The sequence below is a fragment of the Panthera leo genome, chromosome B3 (assembly GCF_018350215.1).
Source record: "Panthera leo isolate Ple1 chromosome B3, P.leo_Ple1_pat1.1, whole genome shotgun sequence".
NCBI lineage: Eukaryota > Metazoa > Chordata > Mammalia > Carnivora > Felidae > Panthera > Panthera leo.
Genome location: NC_056684.1, coordinates 6,404,620 through 6,422,709, shown reverse-complemented (window position 1 = coordinate 6,422,709; position 18,090 = coordinate 6,404,620). Strand labels below are relative to the sequence as shown.

The 18,090-nt window shown below is 38.9% G+C and overlaps 1 protein-coding gene across 8 annotated transcripts in view; it reads left to right on the top strand.

The window, feature by feature from the left end:
- FANCI (FA complementation group I) overlaps window positions 1-18,090 on the top strand; it is a 101,870-nt gene that overhangs the window by 35,883 nt on the left and 47,897 nt on the right. For all 8 annotated transcript variants that reach the window (XM_042941024.1, XM_042941023.1, XM_042941022.1 and 5 more), the window contains exons 4-12: window positions 2,429-2,559; window positions 2,967-3,123; window positions 3,202-3,259; window positions 4,643-4,684; window positions 5,466-5,589; window positions 6,288-6,373; window positions 8,585-8,711; window positions 13,743-13,835; window positions 14,460-14,596. In XM_042941024.1, coding sequence (XP_042796958.1) covers window positions 2,429-2,559; window positions 2,967-3,123; window positions 3,202-3,259; window positions 4,643-4,684; window positions 5,466-5,589; window positions 6,288-6,373; window positions 8,585-8,711; window positions 13,743-13,835; window positions 14,460-14,596 — 955 coding nt within the window. The remainder of the gene's footprint in view (window positions 1-2,428; window positions 2,560-2,966; window positions 3,124-3,201; window positions 3,260-4,642; window positions 4,685-5,465; window positions 5,590-6,287; window positions 6,374-8,584; window positions 8,712-13,742; window positions 13,836-14,459; window positions 14,597-18,090) is intronic.

Sequence of the window (18,090 nt, the reverse complement as noted above, 5' to 3'; positions counted from 1 at the left end):
AGCTCAATTATTGTACTTTTCAATTTCAGAATTTTTATTTACTTATTTACAGTTTCCGTCTCTTTTTTGATACTCAGTATTTGGCGAGACATTGTTCTTAATATTTTCCTTTAGCTCTTTAGGTATGGTTTCCTTTTCTTTGAACATATTGGAAACAGCTGATTTAAAATCCTTTTCTGGGGACATCTGGGTGGCTCAGTCGGTTAAGTGTCTGACTCTTGATTTCGGCTTGGGTCGTGATCTCACAGTTTGTGAGTTTGAGCCTCATGTTGGGATCTGTGCTGATGGTGTGGAGCCTACGTGGAATTCTCTCTCTCTCCCCTTCTCTCTCTGCCCTTCCCTTTCTTGCTCTCTCTCAAAAAAAACTTTAAAAACATTTTTTTAAAAACTTAAAACTTTTTTTTAAGTCCAAGAGTGCTCAAGCAGGGGAGAGAGGCAGGGGGGAGAGCAGAGAGAGAGGGAGGGAGAGAGAATCCTAAGCAGACTCCACACTCAGGGAGGAGCCTGACATAGGGCTCATTCCCATGACCCTGGATTCATGACCTGAGCCAAAATCAAGAGACACTCAACTGACTGAGCCACCCAGGTGCCTGTCCTGCTGATTTAAAATCTTTGTCTAGTAATCTAATATCTAGGCTCTCTCAGGGACAGTTTTTAATTGATTCTCTTTTTTCCTGGATATGGGCCATACTCTTGGGACATTTTAAGTGATATTTTGTGGGAACTCTGGAAATGAGATACCACTCTCCTCTTCCAGATGTTTTTGCTGTTCTGATATTCCTTTTGTCTTTATGGTGGCTCCTCTGAATTAATACAAAATATTAATTGTTTGTTGTGTATGGGCACTGTTGGGTATGGCCACTGAAGTCTTTTTGGTTAGCTTTGCAGTTAGCTAATGATTGATTGGGCAAAGATTTCCTTAAATACCTGGAACCGTTGAGTTTCCCAGCCTTTGCTGAGGAGCCCTGTGATGTTGGAGGTACACCTTCAGAGCTCAGGTGTTTTATAACTCCTGTTTAGTCTTTCTACTTGTGCAGAGCCTTACAGTCAGCCAGAGGGGAGAATTTAAGGTCTTTTTGGGTCCTTTGCCATGTACACTCCCTGTGTATTTGCATGGCTTACTAGATTCCTTGGGATACATCAGAATGTTTCAAAGCCCCCTATGCGCATATTCTCCGGGATTTCCTTTTAAGTTTTTTGGTCAGCTTCTTGCTTGCCTAACTGTTATTGCTGCCTCAAAGCATCTAAAATAGTAATCAGTTGCAACTGATTTAGACAGATGTCCTGGGTAAAAATGGCTGTTTGCACTGAACGAGTTCAAAGGTCAAATAAAGACAAGCCTTGGGGTAGGTAGCTGGCTCAGTCAGTAGGGCATGTGACTTTTGATCTTGGGGTCATGAGTTCAAGCCCCATGTAGCGGGTAGAGTTTACTTTCAAAAAAAAAGACAAAGCTTGGTAATGAAAATTTCTAGGGAACAGCCAGACTGGTCAAATGACAGTTCTTATCTGGGAATTGGGCTTTGGAGGTGTTTCAACCATATTCTGTCCCCTCCAGGGGCTGCTAGGCTGTTGGCTTTCGGCTTTCACCATGACTGTGGGGCTATTGGTTTTAAAGACTACCTGAGCTTGCGGGGGTGGGGTGCTATGGGAGTTGGGGCATGTTAAAATACCACAAAACTCCTTGTACTTACTGAGATTCAGCTGTTTTTCTTAAGTAAACACTCCCTGGATTTTTGCAAGCCTTTGATTAATTTTCAGAGTTGTGAACAAGTTGATTTTCATTATTTTTATCAGTGTTTTTACTGCTTTTATGGAGGAAAGGATTTCTGAGGTCTTTATTTTTCTGCCATTCCCACTGACATTATTCAGTGATTTAAAAAAAATTTTTTTTAATGTTTATTTATTTTTGACAGAGAGACCGAGCATGAGTGGGGGAGGGGCATAGAGAGAGGGAGACACAGAATCCAAAGCAGGCTCCAGGCTCTGAGCTGTCAGCATAGAGCCCGACGCGGGGGTTGAACCCACAGACCTCGAGATCGTGACCTGAGCTGAAGTCAGATGCTCAACTGCCTCAGCCACCCAGGCGCCCCTCAGTGATGATGTTTTAAAGTGGAATATGTTAAAGACATTTAATTTGGGTTACTGGGCCCAAAAAAGGCTCTAAGATATTTTAGAAGGTATTTCTCTTTCTGCACTATGAACTTATTTTAAAAATCAATGATATAGGTGGAAGAAGAAAAGATGACATTTCAGTCATCCACCTAAATTAAATACTTTTGTAAAGCTCTTAAATATTGCTGCTCTAAACACAATAGTAATCAGTAAATTGATAATTCTGCTTCTTTATTAAACTATAGTGCTGTTTTTCCTGTTTGCCCTTCAACTTTCTTCTTTCTTTGTTTCTGTACTGTTCATTTAAAACAATAAGGTTCCCCCTGCTCTGAGGAAGCTGGAGCTCTTAGGAGGCTTAAGATATACGTTCGCTCAATCCAGTTGGTGGAGTCAGGGGATTTGCAGAAAGAAGTAGCATCTGAGATTTTAGGATTACTAATGGTGGAGGTAAGAGGGCAAATTTGGAGGGGGGGGAGTTGTAATTTGTTGAGGGAAGGGAAACTTTAATGTGCCAAACCTAGCATAGTTCCTACTTACGAATAAGAACTATTAAAAAACAGAAGTTGATGGATGGTCCCTAAACCCATGTTTACGTTAATTTCTGATATGGTGGACATCTGATATCTTTGAAGAGTTGGTGTATTTGAAAACATTGGAGAACTGATGGAGGATTCTGACCTTTGAAATCTTTTATGATCAAAAGTTTTGTACCAGAGCAGAATGATTTCCTGGATCCCTTATAGGACCAGTTCTGGGTTTCAGTGCCAGTTCTATTCAGCAAAAGACTTTATTTCTTGGAGAGACCAAACATTTAGATTTCTGCTTAACATTTTCTTTGTCGCCTGAATTTTTAGGTTCACAATTTTCCAGGATCATTACTGGTTGAATTAGCCAGTGAGTTTGTTAGTGTTATCAAGGAGGGCAGGCTAAAGAATGGAAAATCTTTGGAGTTATTACCCATTATTCTCACTACCCTTGCTGCCAAAAAGGAAAATGTGGCTTATGGAAAAGGTAATTTTTTTCCCAATTTTAATGGCCTTTTCTGTAGTCACTTAATCAAATTTATCTCAGTATATTTTTCATTTCTAGGTGAACTAAGTGGGGAAGAATGTAAGAAGCAACTGATTAACACCCTGTGTTCTGGCAGGTGAGTCTTTCTCATTAATGTGTAGCACTTTCTCAGACATGCATGTGGCCAAAAAAAGGATTACTGTTGATGTCAGGAATTTTTATCACTAAGTTTTTAGTCTGTGTTTTTGCTTATAATGTACCACTGTAAAACCATTTAGTTTGCAATGAATTTTTGAGAGATTAGTTACTATATTTTCTGTTCTAAACTACATATAGTTTATTTGACTCTTCGTCTTAACAGAGCAGTGTTGTCTTCTAGCATTACTTGGAGTCCCAAGGTCCTTAAGGCTGAGAGGTCACCCTTCTGCTATATCTTTTATGCTTTTTTGAGTGAGTGGGATACATAATGATGTTGTACCTTTAAGCCAGAAATAGGTGAATCCACCCTAAGGAAAGACTCCAACATAATAAGAAAATTCTCATACATAGACGTGTTCACCACAGAAATTTGTGACCAACTTAAACATACTATAATAGAAAAATTTAAGTTATGGTAAGTAACCTGTGTAAGCTAAGGTAGAGCTACTCCATGAAATTTAGACCCATTAGAAGTAAAATCTATAAAACCATCAAATTGAAAAATCCTTACCATATAGAGAATACAGAGTTATGTAATACAATGATTGTGTGTGGGTACATTGAAAAGAAACAGAAGCGAACACCCAAGATTATCTAAATCAGAAATAACAGCTTTTATGGTTCCTTACATAAGATCCCTAAAGTATACATGATTTTAAGTATGTATCAGCACATGTGTGCCTATATGTTTATTTGATTTTAATTACACTAGAGTTTATTCAATATACATCATAATATACCTTGCATTTTTCATTTACTGCATCTGTTCATGTCAGAATATACGACTCTACGTCATCCCTTTTAATAGTTCCATACTATTCTGTTGTATTTGGCTAGTCTCCAACTGTTAAGAATATTGTTTTTCTAATAAATAATACATGGTTTTTTGGTTTTTTGCTATTATAAAAGGTGTTTGCAATGAACATCCTTATATATCTAGGTGACCTTTTATAAGTATGTACTTGGGATAGATTTCTAATACTAATTTGGGTGGGTCTGTACTTATGTGCATTTTTAAACTTGATAAGTATTGCCAGCTTATCTTCCCAGAAGGGTTCTATCAGTGTACGCTCTCTAAAATCGTACGTGGAGACCATTTGTTTCCCCAAATCTTCCCAGCATTGAATGTCATCAGACTTTGATTTTGCCAGTCTTATAGGTTAAAAGCTGTTATTTTATTGGTTCTTTGATCTTATTTCCCAGTGGTACCAAATCAAACTAGAAATGGCCTTAATTTTTCCCTCATTAATTTTACAAAGGAATATGCAAATAAGTGAAGATGAGATAAACTTTCATATTCTTTGTCATTTTCTTTAACCAGATGGGATCGGCAGTATGTAATCCAGCTCACTTCTATGTTCAAGTAAGCATCTTTATTTCCTCTTTATGCCTGCCCTGCTGTGTGAACTTGGCCTGCTAGAAATTGAAATTTAGCAAGTTCAAGCACCACTTTCCCCTGAATAAGAGTAATGGTAACTTTGTTTTGTTTTCTGTTATAGGATTTTTTCCTCCTCTAATTTTTCCCCCTTTAATTGCTTATTTAAAATATTTTTTGGGGGCACCTGGGTAGCTCAGTCAGTTGAGCATCCGACTCTTGATTTTGGCTCAGGTCATTGACGATCCCAGGGTTGTGGGATTGAGCCCCACGTCAGGCTCTGCAGTGAGTGTGGAGCCTGCTTAAGATTCTCTCTCCCTCTGCCCTTCTCCCCAGCTCTCACTCTGTCTCTCTCAAAAAAACAAAAACTGTGATTTTCTTCTCTTAATATTTTATTTATTTTGAGAGAGAGTGTGCGAGCAGGCAGGGGAGGGGCAGCGAGAGAGAGAGAAAAAAAGAGAATCCCAAGCAGGATCCATCCATGCTGTCAGTGCAGAGCCCGACGTGGGACTTGAACTCACAAACCATGAAATCATGACCTGAGCCAAAAATCAAGAAATCAGACACTCAGCTGGCTGAGCCACCCAGGCGACCCTGATTTTTTTTTTTTTTTTCTGACATAACTTCCCTTATGTAAGGTTTTTGGTTCCCTTTAAGGTTCTCTGTTACAGAAAAACCAAAGGGCAGTTACAATATTCTAATTCTAATATGATATTCTAATCTCCCAAATAAGGCCATAGCTTTGGCCTTCAGAGTCTTTGATCCACAGGGATGTCCCTTTGGCTGCAGAAGAGGTGGAATTTGTGACGGAAAAAGTGTTGAGGATGTTCTCCAAGTTGAATCTTCAAGAAATACCACCTTTGGTCTATCAGCTTCTGGTTTTCTCCTCAAAGGTACACATAAAAAAGTATTTTTTTTCTTTTTAAACTCTAGTGGGATGATCAGTTAAGAGCATTCAGTTTACTCATACTCCTGGTTTACATACTAGGGCATAGATGCCTTCATTTCATGTATGATGGTATGATTGATAAAAGGGTCAGGCTCTTCAGCCAAGGAAAACACCTGTTATTCTTGTACTACCACATTTGGTATGTGTGTGTAGTAGTAAAGGGGGTAAAAATCTCACGAAGGGTGGACTAGTGGTCCCTTAACTGAAGTCTAATACCATCATCTAATAACATCAGCTGTTTCAAACCTGATTTTTTTTTTTTTAATTTTTTAATGTTTATTTTTGAGAGAGAGACAGAGTAGGGGAGGGGCAGAGAGAGAGGGAGACACAGAATCCAAAACAGGCTCCTGGCTCTGAGCTGTCAGCACAGAGCCTGATGGCGGGGCTCAAACTCACAGGCTGTGAGATCATGACCGGAAATGAAGTCGGATGCTTAACTGACTGAGCCACCCAGGCGCCCCTCAAACCCAATTTCAACATGAAAAAATGTTCTGTAAATGCTGTGACTTGAGGTTGTCATTTCTCTGTTTAAATTCATACTCGAGAATACTCTAAGCTGAAAAAGTCTTTTAAGTTCAGCTTGGTGATCTTGGCCTTTATAGGGAGACCTTACCTAATTTTGTACTTTTTTTTTTTTTCCAGGGAAACAGAAAGAAGGCTTTGGAAGGAATCATAACTTTCTTCAATGAGCTAGATAAGCAGCACAATGAGGAACAGAGTGGTGATGAGTGAGTAATATAATATTGAAATAAAATAATTTTTGCAAGGCATCTTCTTATGTGTTTTACTTCATTGTTACTTAACCTCTCAGTCCCTGCCTTCACCTCAGCAGAGAACTTCCCTGCCCTCTTTCAGCTGCTGAGCAGCTCTTCTACTCTTTCATTTGTAGCTTTTCCAGGAGAATAGTGGTAATTATTCTGTAAGTTGCAAGTATAAACTGTTTATAAAGTGCTCTGTACCGGGAGCTGTACGGCCCTGGGACTACAGTGATGAACCAGTCAGACAAGGTCCCTGCTCCTCAAGGAGTTTAAATACTGTGAGAAGAGAACAGAAAATAAATAAGAAAAATATTAGAAGGTGCTATGCAGATAATTTAAATAGATGGTCTGATAGTGACAGGGTAGCTATTTTAGGTTCAGTGGTCAAGGAAAACCTCTTGGAGAGGGTGTTATTTTAACCGAATCTTGGATGAGAAGAGCCACGATATGCAGATCAGGGAAAAGAACATTTTTAGTGGGATAGTGACTAGTGAGTACAAATGCAGGATGCAGCATGGCATTTTGAAAAAGAGGGTTTTGTTTTTTTTGTTTTTTTTTTAAAGCAGACATTTGTAGAGTGCTTACCCTGTGTCAGGTGTTCTAAGCACTTTAAACCTCACAACAACCCTATTTGCCTCAGCTTCATGCATGTGTAAACTGAGGCACGGGGAAATGAAGGACTATTCCAACATAGCTATAAAACGGAGCTGGAATTTCAGTCCAGGCAGTCTGGACACAGAGCTCATGCTGTTAATCCTGTTGCGGCCTACTGCGTCTACTACTCTAGGGTAACTTTTGTTATTTGGCTTGCACAATTGGTAAGAAGATGGTCTTTTCTTTCTTGTCTCTCTTTTTTTAATTTTAGGTAGGCTCAATGCCCACTGTGGGGCTAGAACTCATGACCCTGAGATCAAGAGCTGTGTGTTCTGACTGAGCCAGCCAGGTGTCTCTAAAGATGGTCTTATACACTGAGTTAGGAAAGACTGACAGAAAAGCAGGTGTTGCACAAAATAAGCTCAGTTTTAACCATGTGAAGTTTGAGAGCTTGTTTGGAGGTTCTAGCAGGGGAGCGCAGCTACTCGTATACCCTTGACCGAAGAACAGTCCTCTATCGGGGAAGCTCATCCTCTTTGACAGAGCACACAGCTTCGGGAGGGATGCACATGGAGCGGTGAGGGAGGAAAGGGACACCCGCCTAGCCAGCCAGATCAGCCGAATCAACCCTGGCGATCGATGGGGTGACAGATGTCGCAGACAGATCACCCGCACGTCCTAACCATGTTAAGTTTGAGATGTATATTAGCATCCCATATGGAGGTATTGAGTAGACAGTCTGGAGTTCTAGGGAGAGGTCAGGACTGGAGATAAGAGACTGGGAAAGAACTAAAACCATAGGACTGGATGGGGTTCCTTAGGGAAATTGTGAAGAAAGAGAAACACAAGACTGAGCTCAGAGGCATTCCACCACTTAAAGGGAGGTGAGCCAGCAAAAAAAAAAAAAAAAAAAAAAAAAAAAATTGGGGGGAAGAGTTCAGTGACAATGGCCCAGAGGAGAAGAGTGTTTCAAGAAAGAAGTGGTCATTTGTATCATATCTGCTGAGCTGTTAAGATGGGACTTGATTATTGGTTTTGGCAACATAGAGGTCATTTGTAAGCCTTGCAAGAATAGTCAAATGGGGGGACACCTAGGTGGCTTAGTCAGTTGAACATCCGACTTTGGCTCAGGTCATGATCTCAGGGTTTATGGGTTCAAGCCCTACGTCGGGCTCTGTGCTGACAGTTCAGAACCTGGAACCTGCTTTGGATTCTGTGTCTCCCTCTGTCTGTGCCCCTCTCCTGCTCATGCTCCCTCTCTCTCTCAAAAGTAAGAAACATTAAAAAAATTTAAAAAAAAAATAGTCAAATGGCATTGAGGGGAGTGGGTAGGGAGGGGACAGAAGCCTAATTGAATTAGATTTAACTGGGAAATGGTAAAGAAGTGGAATTAATGACAATAGACAGTTCTTTCAGGAAGTTGTGTTACAAAGGGGCAAGGAACGAGGCGGTAGAATTTATACTTAACTGCCTGCCTCCAGTGATGTTACAGGTTCGGCTTGAGTTGGGTCTACTTATTCATCTGAGGATGTGCATGATTGTCTCTTGTTCAAACCGTACCTCATACCTTTCTGTTGAATCTTTTAGGCTGTTGGATCGTGTTACTGTGCCAGCAGGTGAACTTCGTCATGTGGAAGGCACCGTTATTCTACATATTGTGTTTGCCATCAAATTGGACTGTGAACTAGGCAGAGAACTCCTGAAACACTTCAAGGTAGCCCTAAACTCTTCAGGTGATCCAGGGATCTCTTTTTGAAACCGGGTGTTTGAATTCAAGCCACTTAATTCAAGCTAGTTAATGACAGGGAAAAAGTGGAAGCATTGTAGAATGATCCTTAATCTAGAGGATGCCTTTTACTTTGAAAGTAGAAAATATATGATGTCATCACATTCTTTTTTTTTTTTTTTTTTTTTTAATTTTTTTTTTTAATGTTTATTTATTTTTGAGACAGAGAGAGACAGAACATGAACAGGGGAGGGTCAGAGAGAGGGAGACACAGAATCTGAAACAGGCTCCAGGCTCTGAGCTATCAGCACAGTGCCCGACGCGGGGCTTGAACTCACGGACCGCGAGATCATGACCCGAGCTGAAGTCGGCCGCTTAACCAACTGAGCCACCCAGGCGCCCCTGATGTCATCACATTCTTAAGCAAGTTCCATTTTAAATCCAAACCTTAAATATTCTAATGTTTGAAAAAGAAAAAAAAAGCGATGCCTGGGTGGGTCAGTCAGTTAAGCATCTGACTTCACCTCAGATTATGACCTCACTGTTTGGGAGTTCGAGCCCCACATTGGGTGAGCTCAAGCCCTGCTTCTCTCTCTCTCTGTCTCTCTCTCTGTCTCTCTGTCTCTCTCTCCCTCCCCCCCCCCTCCCCCCCGCCATGGGATTCTGTCTCTCTGCTGCTTGCTCACTTGCTCCCCCTCTCAAAAAAATAAGGAAAAAGAAAAAAATACTGTTCAGCAGGAAACTTAACGTTTAATCCTAACTCTATCATTGTCTTTTGTGAGCTTCAACCTTGACCTCTGCTTCCCCATTTAAGAATTGGGATATTGCCTCTTTCTAGTAGTGTATTTTATGGGATTTTGTGAAACTAAGTCATTTGTCATTAAATAATTATGAAGTAATAAGATAATAATTAGAGGTGTTTTGAGCTCTTTTGAAAGAAAAGTAATATACAGATAAAGGACCTATTTTTTCCTCCATTTTATTTTGAAAATTTTAACCCACAGAAAAGTTGAAACGCTGTAGCACAATGAGCATCTATATATCCTTCACTTGGGTTCAGCTGGGGTGTTTTGTTTTTTTTTTTAATGTTTACTTATTTTGAGAGAGAGAGTGTGCAAGCAGAGGGAGGGGCAGAGAGAGAGAGAGAATCCCAGGCAGGCTGCATGCTATCCGTAAAGAGCCCCATGTGGGGCTTGATCTCACAAACTGCGAGTTTATGACCTGAACCAAAATCAAGAGTCAGACACTTAACTGACTGAGCCACCCTGGCAACTCTAGATTCACCAGTTTTTAAATATTTTGCCACATTTACCTTATCTCTCTGACGTATATTATTTTTCTGAATCATTTAAAAGTAGAAGTCCTATTTAGTGCCTGAATACTTCCACATGTGTTTCCTAAGAATAAGGATTAGTATTGGGGCATCTGGGTGGCTTAGTCGGTTGGAAGTCTGACTTCACCTCAGGCCATATCTCACGGTTTGTGAGTTTGAGCCCCGTGTTGGGCTCTGTGCTGACAGCTCAGAGCCTGGAGCCTGCTTCGGACTCTGTCTTCCTCTCCCCCCTGCCCTCTCTGTTTCTCTAAGATAAATAAACATTAAAAGGAAAGAATAGGATTAGTATCTTTCAATTGAATTATTTCAAGCATCCAGCCCAATTGTCTTGTGTCTCGCATTGTTGGATTTGTCCTATAGTTTCCTCATGATGAGATTCTCAACATTTTTGGCAGGACTATTTCATAAGTGATGTTGTATAGTTCCTCTTGTAGGAGGTCAGTAAACTTTGTGTAAAGGGCAAGTAGTATTTTATTTTAGACTTTATAGGCCATATCATCTCTGTTACCACTACTCAGTGCTACTGTTGTAACAAGAGAGACAAAAATGAATGTGTGGCTGTGTTCTAATGAAACTGTATGGGCACTGACATTTGAAATTTAATTTTCATGTGTCATGAAATATTCTTTCTTTGTTTTTTTTTTTTTCCCCTCAACAATTTAAAAATGTAAAAGTCAATCTTCGTTCAAGGGCTATACGGAAATGGGCAGTGAGCTAGATTTGGCCCGCAGGCTGTAGTTTGCCAACTGTTCTGTGGTGTCAAAATAGCAGAAGGCTCATGATATTAGGCTGTCTTCCTAGTGGTGATGCTAAGTCATTTGGTTAAGACAAGAACCATCGGTTTTCTTCATTTGCAAAGATATATGTTTCCTTTTGTAATTAGAAAGTAATCTGTGGGCTCATAACTTGAGATGGTGTGAAAATCCTCAGTAGCCTTTCACCAGTGGTTTTCGTTTTCCCATCTACTGATGATTCTTGGCCTTAATTAGTAATTATACTGGGAGTTGCAAAATGGTAGAATTAAAACATTTTTAAAATTTTTTTACGTTTTTTGTTTATGTTTTTTTTTTTTTAAATATTTATTTTTGAGAGGGAGCACGTGTGCAAGGAGAGGCAGAGAGAGGGAGACAGAGGATCCGAAGCAGGCTTTGCGCTGTCACTGCAGAGCCTAAAGTGGGACTCAGACTCATGAAATGCAAGACCATGACCTGAACCAAAGTTGGACGCTTAACCAACTGAGTCATCCAGGCACCCCTAAAATACAAAAAATTCTGTCATTTCCTCTACATTATTAACTGGCTTTCTTCCGTCAGAAAAGCCTCCCCCCCTCCTTTGTTTATTTGCATATATTTTTTTGTTTTATATATTATTATTTTTTAAGTAGGCGCCCAGCGTGGTGCCCTTTGTGAGGCTTTACCTCATGACCCTGAGATCAAAAGTCAGATGCTTAACCGACTGAGTCACCCAGGTGCCCCGACCTCTGTATTTTTTGAATGTTGTGCACCCACTAACCTTTTTAATTCAATATATTCATTATTCATTACTCAAAATGACCCGTATTTGGCCAGTTAGATCCTTCAGGTTGGCTTATGTGTCACGTGTCGTCCTGACGTGACTCTGAGCACTGCCTACCAAGGCTCGCCTTGTGCTTTGTTTGTGCCATCCATATGGGTATCAGGCATTTCTCCAGGGAGCTGTGGATCCCTTTTGTAGGAAAGGATATTTAAAGACTGTAATGTGGAGCTAGACTTTCAAGTTCTTCTATCTCATCTGTATGTGTTCACTCTTCTTTTTGTTCAGGTTTATCTTACTATATTAATTGATTTCTATCAAAGAACCAGTTTTGTATTTCTTCATCTTTTCACTGTTTTATTTTTGTTGGTTTTCTGTTTTATCTTTGATTTTATATTTTCTCTTTTGTCTTTTGGGTATTATTTCTTTTAGGCCTCAAAGAACTATTTTTTAAACTCAGTATAGTTTACATAAAATTCATCCACTTTAAGTTTACAATTCAGTAATTTTTCATAAGTTTACCTAGTTGTGCAACCATCACCATAATCCGGTTTTAGAACATTTTTATGACCCTGTAAAATCCCTCATGCCCATTTTTATTAAAAAAAATTTGGGGGGGGGGGGGGGGACACCTGGGTGGCTCAGTCGGGTAAGCATCCGACTTCGGCTCAGGTCATGATCTCACGGTCCGTGGGTTCGAGCTCCGCATGGGGCTCTGTGCTGACAGCTCGGAGCCTGGAGCCTGCTTCAGATTCTGTGTCTCCCTCTCTCTGACCCTCCCCCATTCATGCTCTGTCTCTCTCTGTCTCAAAAATAAATAAACATTTTTTTTTAAATGTTTATTTATTTTTGAGTGGGGGAAGGGCAGAGAGAGAGGGAGACACCGAATCCGAAGCAGGCTCCAGGCTCTGAGCTGTCAGCACAGAGTCTGACATGGGGCTCGAACTCATGCTGTGATATCATGACCTGAGCCGAATTCAACCCTTAACCTACTGAGCCACCCAGGCACCCTCTGCCTCCTTTCTAAAAATATTTTTTAATGTTTATTTTTGAGAGAGAGAGCACGCGAGAGAGCACCCTCACACTTTTTTAGTTAATTCACATTCCCAACCCCAGGCTCAGGCAACCACTAATCTACTGTCTCCACAGATTTACCTTTTCTAGACAATTCATACAAATGGAATCATACAATATATGATCTTTTGTGTACGGTTTCTTTCATTTAGCATAATGTTTTCAAGGTTCATCTATGTTGTAGCCTCTGTCAGTGTTTCATTCCTTTTTATTATTGAATAGTTACTCCGTTGTATACTTATATCAGTTTGTTTAGCTGTTCATCAGTTGATGGATATTTGAATTGTTTTCCACTTCATATTGTTTCCACTTCTACTTGAATAGCCACTTTTTGGCTATTATGAATAATGCTGTTATGAAATTCACATGCAGGTCTTTGTGAAGACATATGTTTTCATTCTCTTGGATAGATACCTATAAGTGGAATTTCTGTGCTGTGTGATAAATTTATGTTCACATTTTTAAGAAACTACCAAAGTGCCTATATCATTTTACATTCCCTCCAGCACTATATGAGGGTTCTTGTTTCTTCACATCCTCACCATTTGTTGTCTTTTTTATTTTCGTTATTCCAGTACGTATGAAACAGTGTCTCGCTGAAGTTTTGCTTTGCAATTCCTTAATGACTAATGACAATCGAACATTTCTTCAATGTGCTTATTAGCTGTTTTTGTTATCTTCTTTGGGGAAATGTCTATTCAAGTCTTTTGTCAGTTTTTGATCACATGTCTTATTTTAAGAATTCTTTATATATTCTGGGTAGAAGTCCTTTACCATGTGTGTAATTAGCAAGTGTTTTTCCCAGTTTGTGGCTTGTCTTTTACTTATCTTAATGGTATCTTTTGAAGCATAAAAGTTTTGAATTTTTATGAGGTCCAGTTTATCCCTTTTTTCCGATAAAAATTATGCTTTTTTAAATAATCTTCACCTAATCCAAGGTTTTAAAGATTTTCTGATACTGTTTGTTTTTTAAGTTCTGTAGTTTTAGGTCCTAGGTTTCTGATCACAGGTTTCTGATCCATTTAAAGATTGTTTTCAATAGGTTATGTTATACTTTTAAGATTACTATAAATAATGTCTCTTTTTTGTTTTCTTTATAGACAGGACAGCAAGGAGATTTCAGTAATAATACATGTCCCTTCAGCATTGCCCTCCTGCTCTCTATAACAAGAATACAAAGATTTGAGGAACAGGTATTTATTGATGACTTTTTGGTTCCTTTTGTATTTGATGAGGAGTAACAGAGCCCTTCTTTAGCCTATTCTGCTAGCAGCAAATTCCTCTATAAGACATGTGGGCCTGTGCTGTTTTCTGGGGGCTACCTGAAGACTTCTTCAGATAATTCGTTCATATCTTTATCTCCTGTGGTGTGGTAAGCCAGATGGTGAGGTGGGAATAAGAGTGGAAACCTATCACACAGTCCCTTAAGTGACAACAGTAGGAAGTTTAGTATTTTTTTTTATTATTATATTGTACCAGTTTTATTATATTGTAGCTTTCTAAGAAATTGTCCTTGATGGAGTTGAAATTAATGAGAACAGGCTAGTTGGCAGGGACGAAAATATAAAATCCTTTACCCTTTTTTTTTTTTCATCTGTGTTCCCTGGTTGTGGGTAGTATTAGTATTGATTTTAGCCCTTTTTCTCTCCTAAGGAATGCTTGTCTCAAGTTCCCATTGAAAGTCCTAATTTTTGTATCCTACTCATTTAGTGAAACAGTTATTTTAGGGAAATGAGTGTATGGCAGTGAGCGTGAACAGATTCTATAGCATGAGCTATCATTTTTTCTTCATTTTGCTATTTTTTTCATTACATTAGGTGTTTGACCTTTTAAAAGCTTCAATTATAAAAAGCTTTAAGGATCTTCAGCTTCTCCAAGGCTCAAAATTTCTTCAGAATCTAGTCCCTCATAGGTCTTGTGTTTCAACCTTGATCTTGGAAGTGGTGAAGAATAGGTGAGTTCATGAAGCCAAACCCCAGTAGGTTCGTAAGGTATTTGGTGTTAAAAGATGAAGTCTGATACACTTGTGGCCCACCAGAGAAAATTGAGGACTACAACTATTGACTCCACATATCAAGGGTAAATCCCTTAAAATTAATTGGTCAAGAGAGCTGTTCCTATATCAAAAAATCCTTAAATCCTAAGGCTTGATTTCTTGGCCTCCTTGATAACAAGAATACAGAACTGAAGTGGGTGCAATTCTTTCTTGGCCTGAATCTTCATTGGCTTTTTAGGTGAGTAAAAAAAATATTAAAAGTTTTATTTAACGGTTGAAGTTTGAGGCTGATGGATGGAATTGAATTAGCAGTTTTAGATAAATCCATTTTAAATCAAATTGAAAAGACTGGTATGCTGGATGTTATTTTAAGTTCAAGATCTACATTAGCTGTTGTAACAATCTTTACTGTGTCATATTTGCTTTGTGGATTAAATAAGTTTTAAAGCTTTATGAGTTAAGTGATAATTTGAGGTAGATCTCATTCCACATCTGGGAATTCTGATTTAGATTGAATTTTCATGAGGTTGGCACATAAGGCAAATTTCAGGCTAGAATCCATTGTTTCTGGGTGGTTTACCCATTGATAAACTTTAAAGCTTCTTTATCTTCTCTGTTTCTGGTTATTCTTTTTTCCTGAGGTTTATGGTTGTATCTCCTATATTTTCCCAACCCAGTCTCTTCAAGTTGGGCTAAAGATAACAGGCATATTAGCTAGCCAGGAAATTCCTGGAAAGCTGCCCTCCTGGGAGTCCCAGCCATAGGACCTGGAAGCATCTCCATCTATAGTTAGGGTGGAGTGGGCAGTTACCACCAGGTAGGACCAAACCTGAGTGAGGAGGCATTTGGAGAATATTACTAGACTCCTTAGAATAACCAGCTGGTTATTTACACATACTTGCTCCAGTCAGTTAGTTAACCTGTAAATAATTTTATATGGTATAGAATTAAATTTCTGGACTCCATTTAGCACATTTTGGTGCTATTGTATTTGGTTAGTGTTGATTTTTGGCATATCTGTTATAACAGTGTATTCCTAAAAAAACCTCTTTTTAAAAATTAACACTTTAAAAATGATAGTACCTGTGGGGAAAATAAGGCGACTAGACTTAAAATGTATTTGACATTCAAAAAAATAAAAAATAAAAAAAATAAAATGACATTCTAATTAGAGCACTGATTTTTTTTAATTGAGATATAATTGACAGATAACATATTTCAGATGTATAACATAATGATTCAATGTTTGTATGTATTGTAAAATGATCAGCGTAAGTCTAGTTAAAAAATCCAATGTATTCTTTTCTTTTTTGAAGTATAATCAACACGCAGTGTTACACTGATTTGACAATTCTGTACGTTGCTCAGTGCTCACCGTGATAAATATATTCATCTTCTATTATCATACAGCATTATTAAAATATTTTGATTATTCCCTATGCTGTTCTTTTCATCTCTGTGACTTACAACTTGAAGTTCCTCTTAATTCTCTTTATCTACTTCTCTGTAGCCAAGATATGAAAGCAACTCGTGTCCAATGATAGATGAATGGATAAAAAAGATGTGATACATACACACACACACACAAGAATATTACTCAGCCATAGAAAAGAATGACATTTGATAAATTCCTTTTTTCCCCAATATATTCTTAACTTAAAAGTTCTGCTACAGTAAATATGGGATTTTCACTTAAACAAGTTGCAGTAACCTGGAAAGGCACAGTAAGGGGAGTATCGAGGCTAAATTCTGGATACCAGAACCAGATGCACAAATACTGGGAAGAACCATACAATAAACACTTCACAGATACCAATTTGCAGTGGCCTAAGCCAAGAGGAAGAAAACAGGGTAAGGGGCATCATGAACAGTCCTGTATTCCTCCATGGTTTGCTGTGTTCAGCTCTGTTGATATATTTTGTGTTTACTTGCAGATATTTAAAGGTGCAAAACGTTAGTGTACTAGGAAAAAAATCACATATGAACCAGTACAACTTCCAGATTATATTTACTCCCCTGTTTAACAATCATGTATGAAATCTTTTATGTCACAGATATTTTGTAGCAAATGGACGGTAATCTGCTTTCTCCGAGATGAGAACCTCAATGCACACATTGTTTCTCCACTTCCTTCTTGTTAAGATTATTTTTTTTTTAATTTTTTTTTTTTAACGTTTTATTTATTTTTGAGACAGGGAGAGACAGAGCATGAACAGGGGAGGGTCAGAGAGAGGGAGACACAGAATCCGAAACAGGCTCCAGGCTCTGAGCTGTCAGCACAGAGCCCAACGTGGGGCTCGAACCCACGGACCGCGAGATCATGACCTGAGCCGAAGTCGGCCGCTTAACCGACTGAGCCACCCAGGCGCCCCAAGATTATTATTAATAAGCACTTACTTAGGCATCATAGTAAATTTGGTTTCTTTGTTTCCCTCTCTTTTGAGTCTCATATTTTTCTCTTGGAAATATGCCATAAGTATATAATTTTTGAATTAATCCTTTCTGATACGGTTTGTAAACTTTTAGGGCACCTGAGTGGCTCAGTCAGTTAAGTGACAGGCTCATGGTGCTTGAGTTCGGGCTGTGCATCGGGCTCTGCACTGACCCTGCTTAGGATTCTGTCTCCCTCTCTCTCTGCTCTCCCCCTTTCTCAATAAATAAATAAATAAATAAATTTTTAAAAAGATAAAGGATAGTAATCTGAGTCTTGTCATATCTGAAAATGTCTTCAATTTGCCCTTGGATCTGAACAATAGTTTGACTTCTAAGTTTACAATCATTTTTCGTTGTCTTTTTGCATCTAGAATTACTAATGAAAGTTTGATGATTATCTGATTCTTTGTACTATTGTAGATAATCTGTTATTTTCTTGATGGGAATTTTTAAGACTTCATTTCTATTTTTGGTATTCTGAAATTTAACACAATTTATATAAGTTCCTTTTTAAATTCATTCCTGCTTGGGGTGCCTGGGTGGCTCAGTCGGTGGAGTATTTGACTTCAGCTCAGGTCATGATCTCACGATTTGTGGGTTCGGGCCCCACATCGGGCTCTGTGCTGACAGCTCAGAGCCTGGAGACTGTTTTGGATTCTGTGTCTCCCTCTCTCTCTGCCCCGTTCCCGCTCATGCTCTTTCTCTCATAAACATTAAAAAAATTAAGTAAATAAATTCATTCCTGCTTGATACTTTGTATGCCCTTTCACTTATAAGGATTCATGTCTTTCTTAAACTCTGTTTTTCTTATTTTCTTTGATTGATCCCTCCCTTTATCTCCATTCTCTTCTATTAGCTATAGGAATTTTTTTTTTTTTTTAATGTATTTTTAAGAAAGAGAGCACAAGCAGGGAAGGGGCAGAGAGAGAGGGAGACACAGAATCCAAAGCAGGCTCCAGTCTCTGAGCTGTCAGCTCAGAGCTGGACGCAGGGCTTGAACACATGAGCCGTGAGATCAT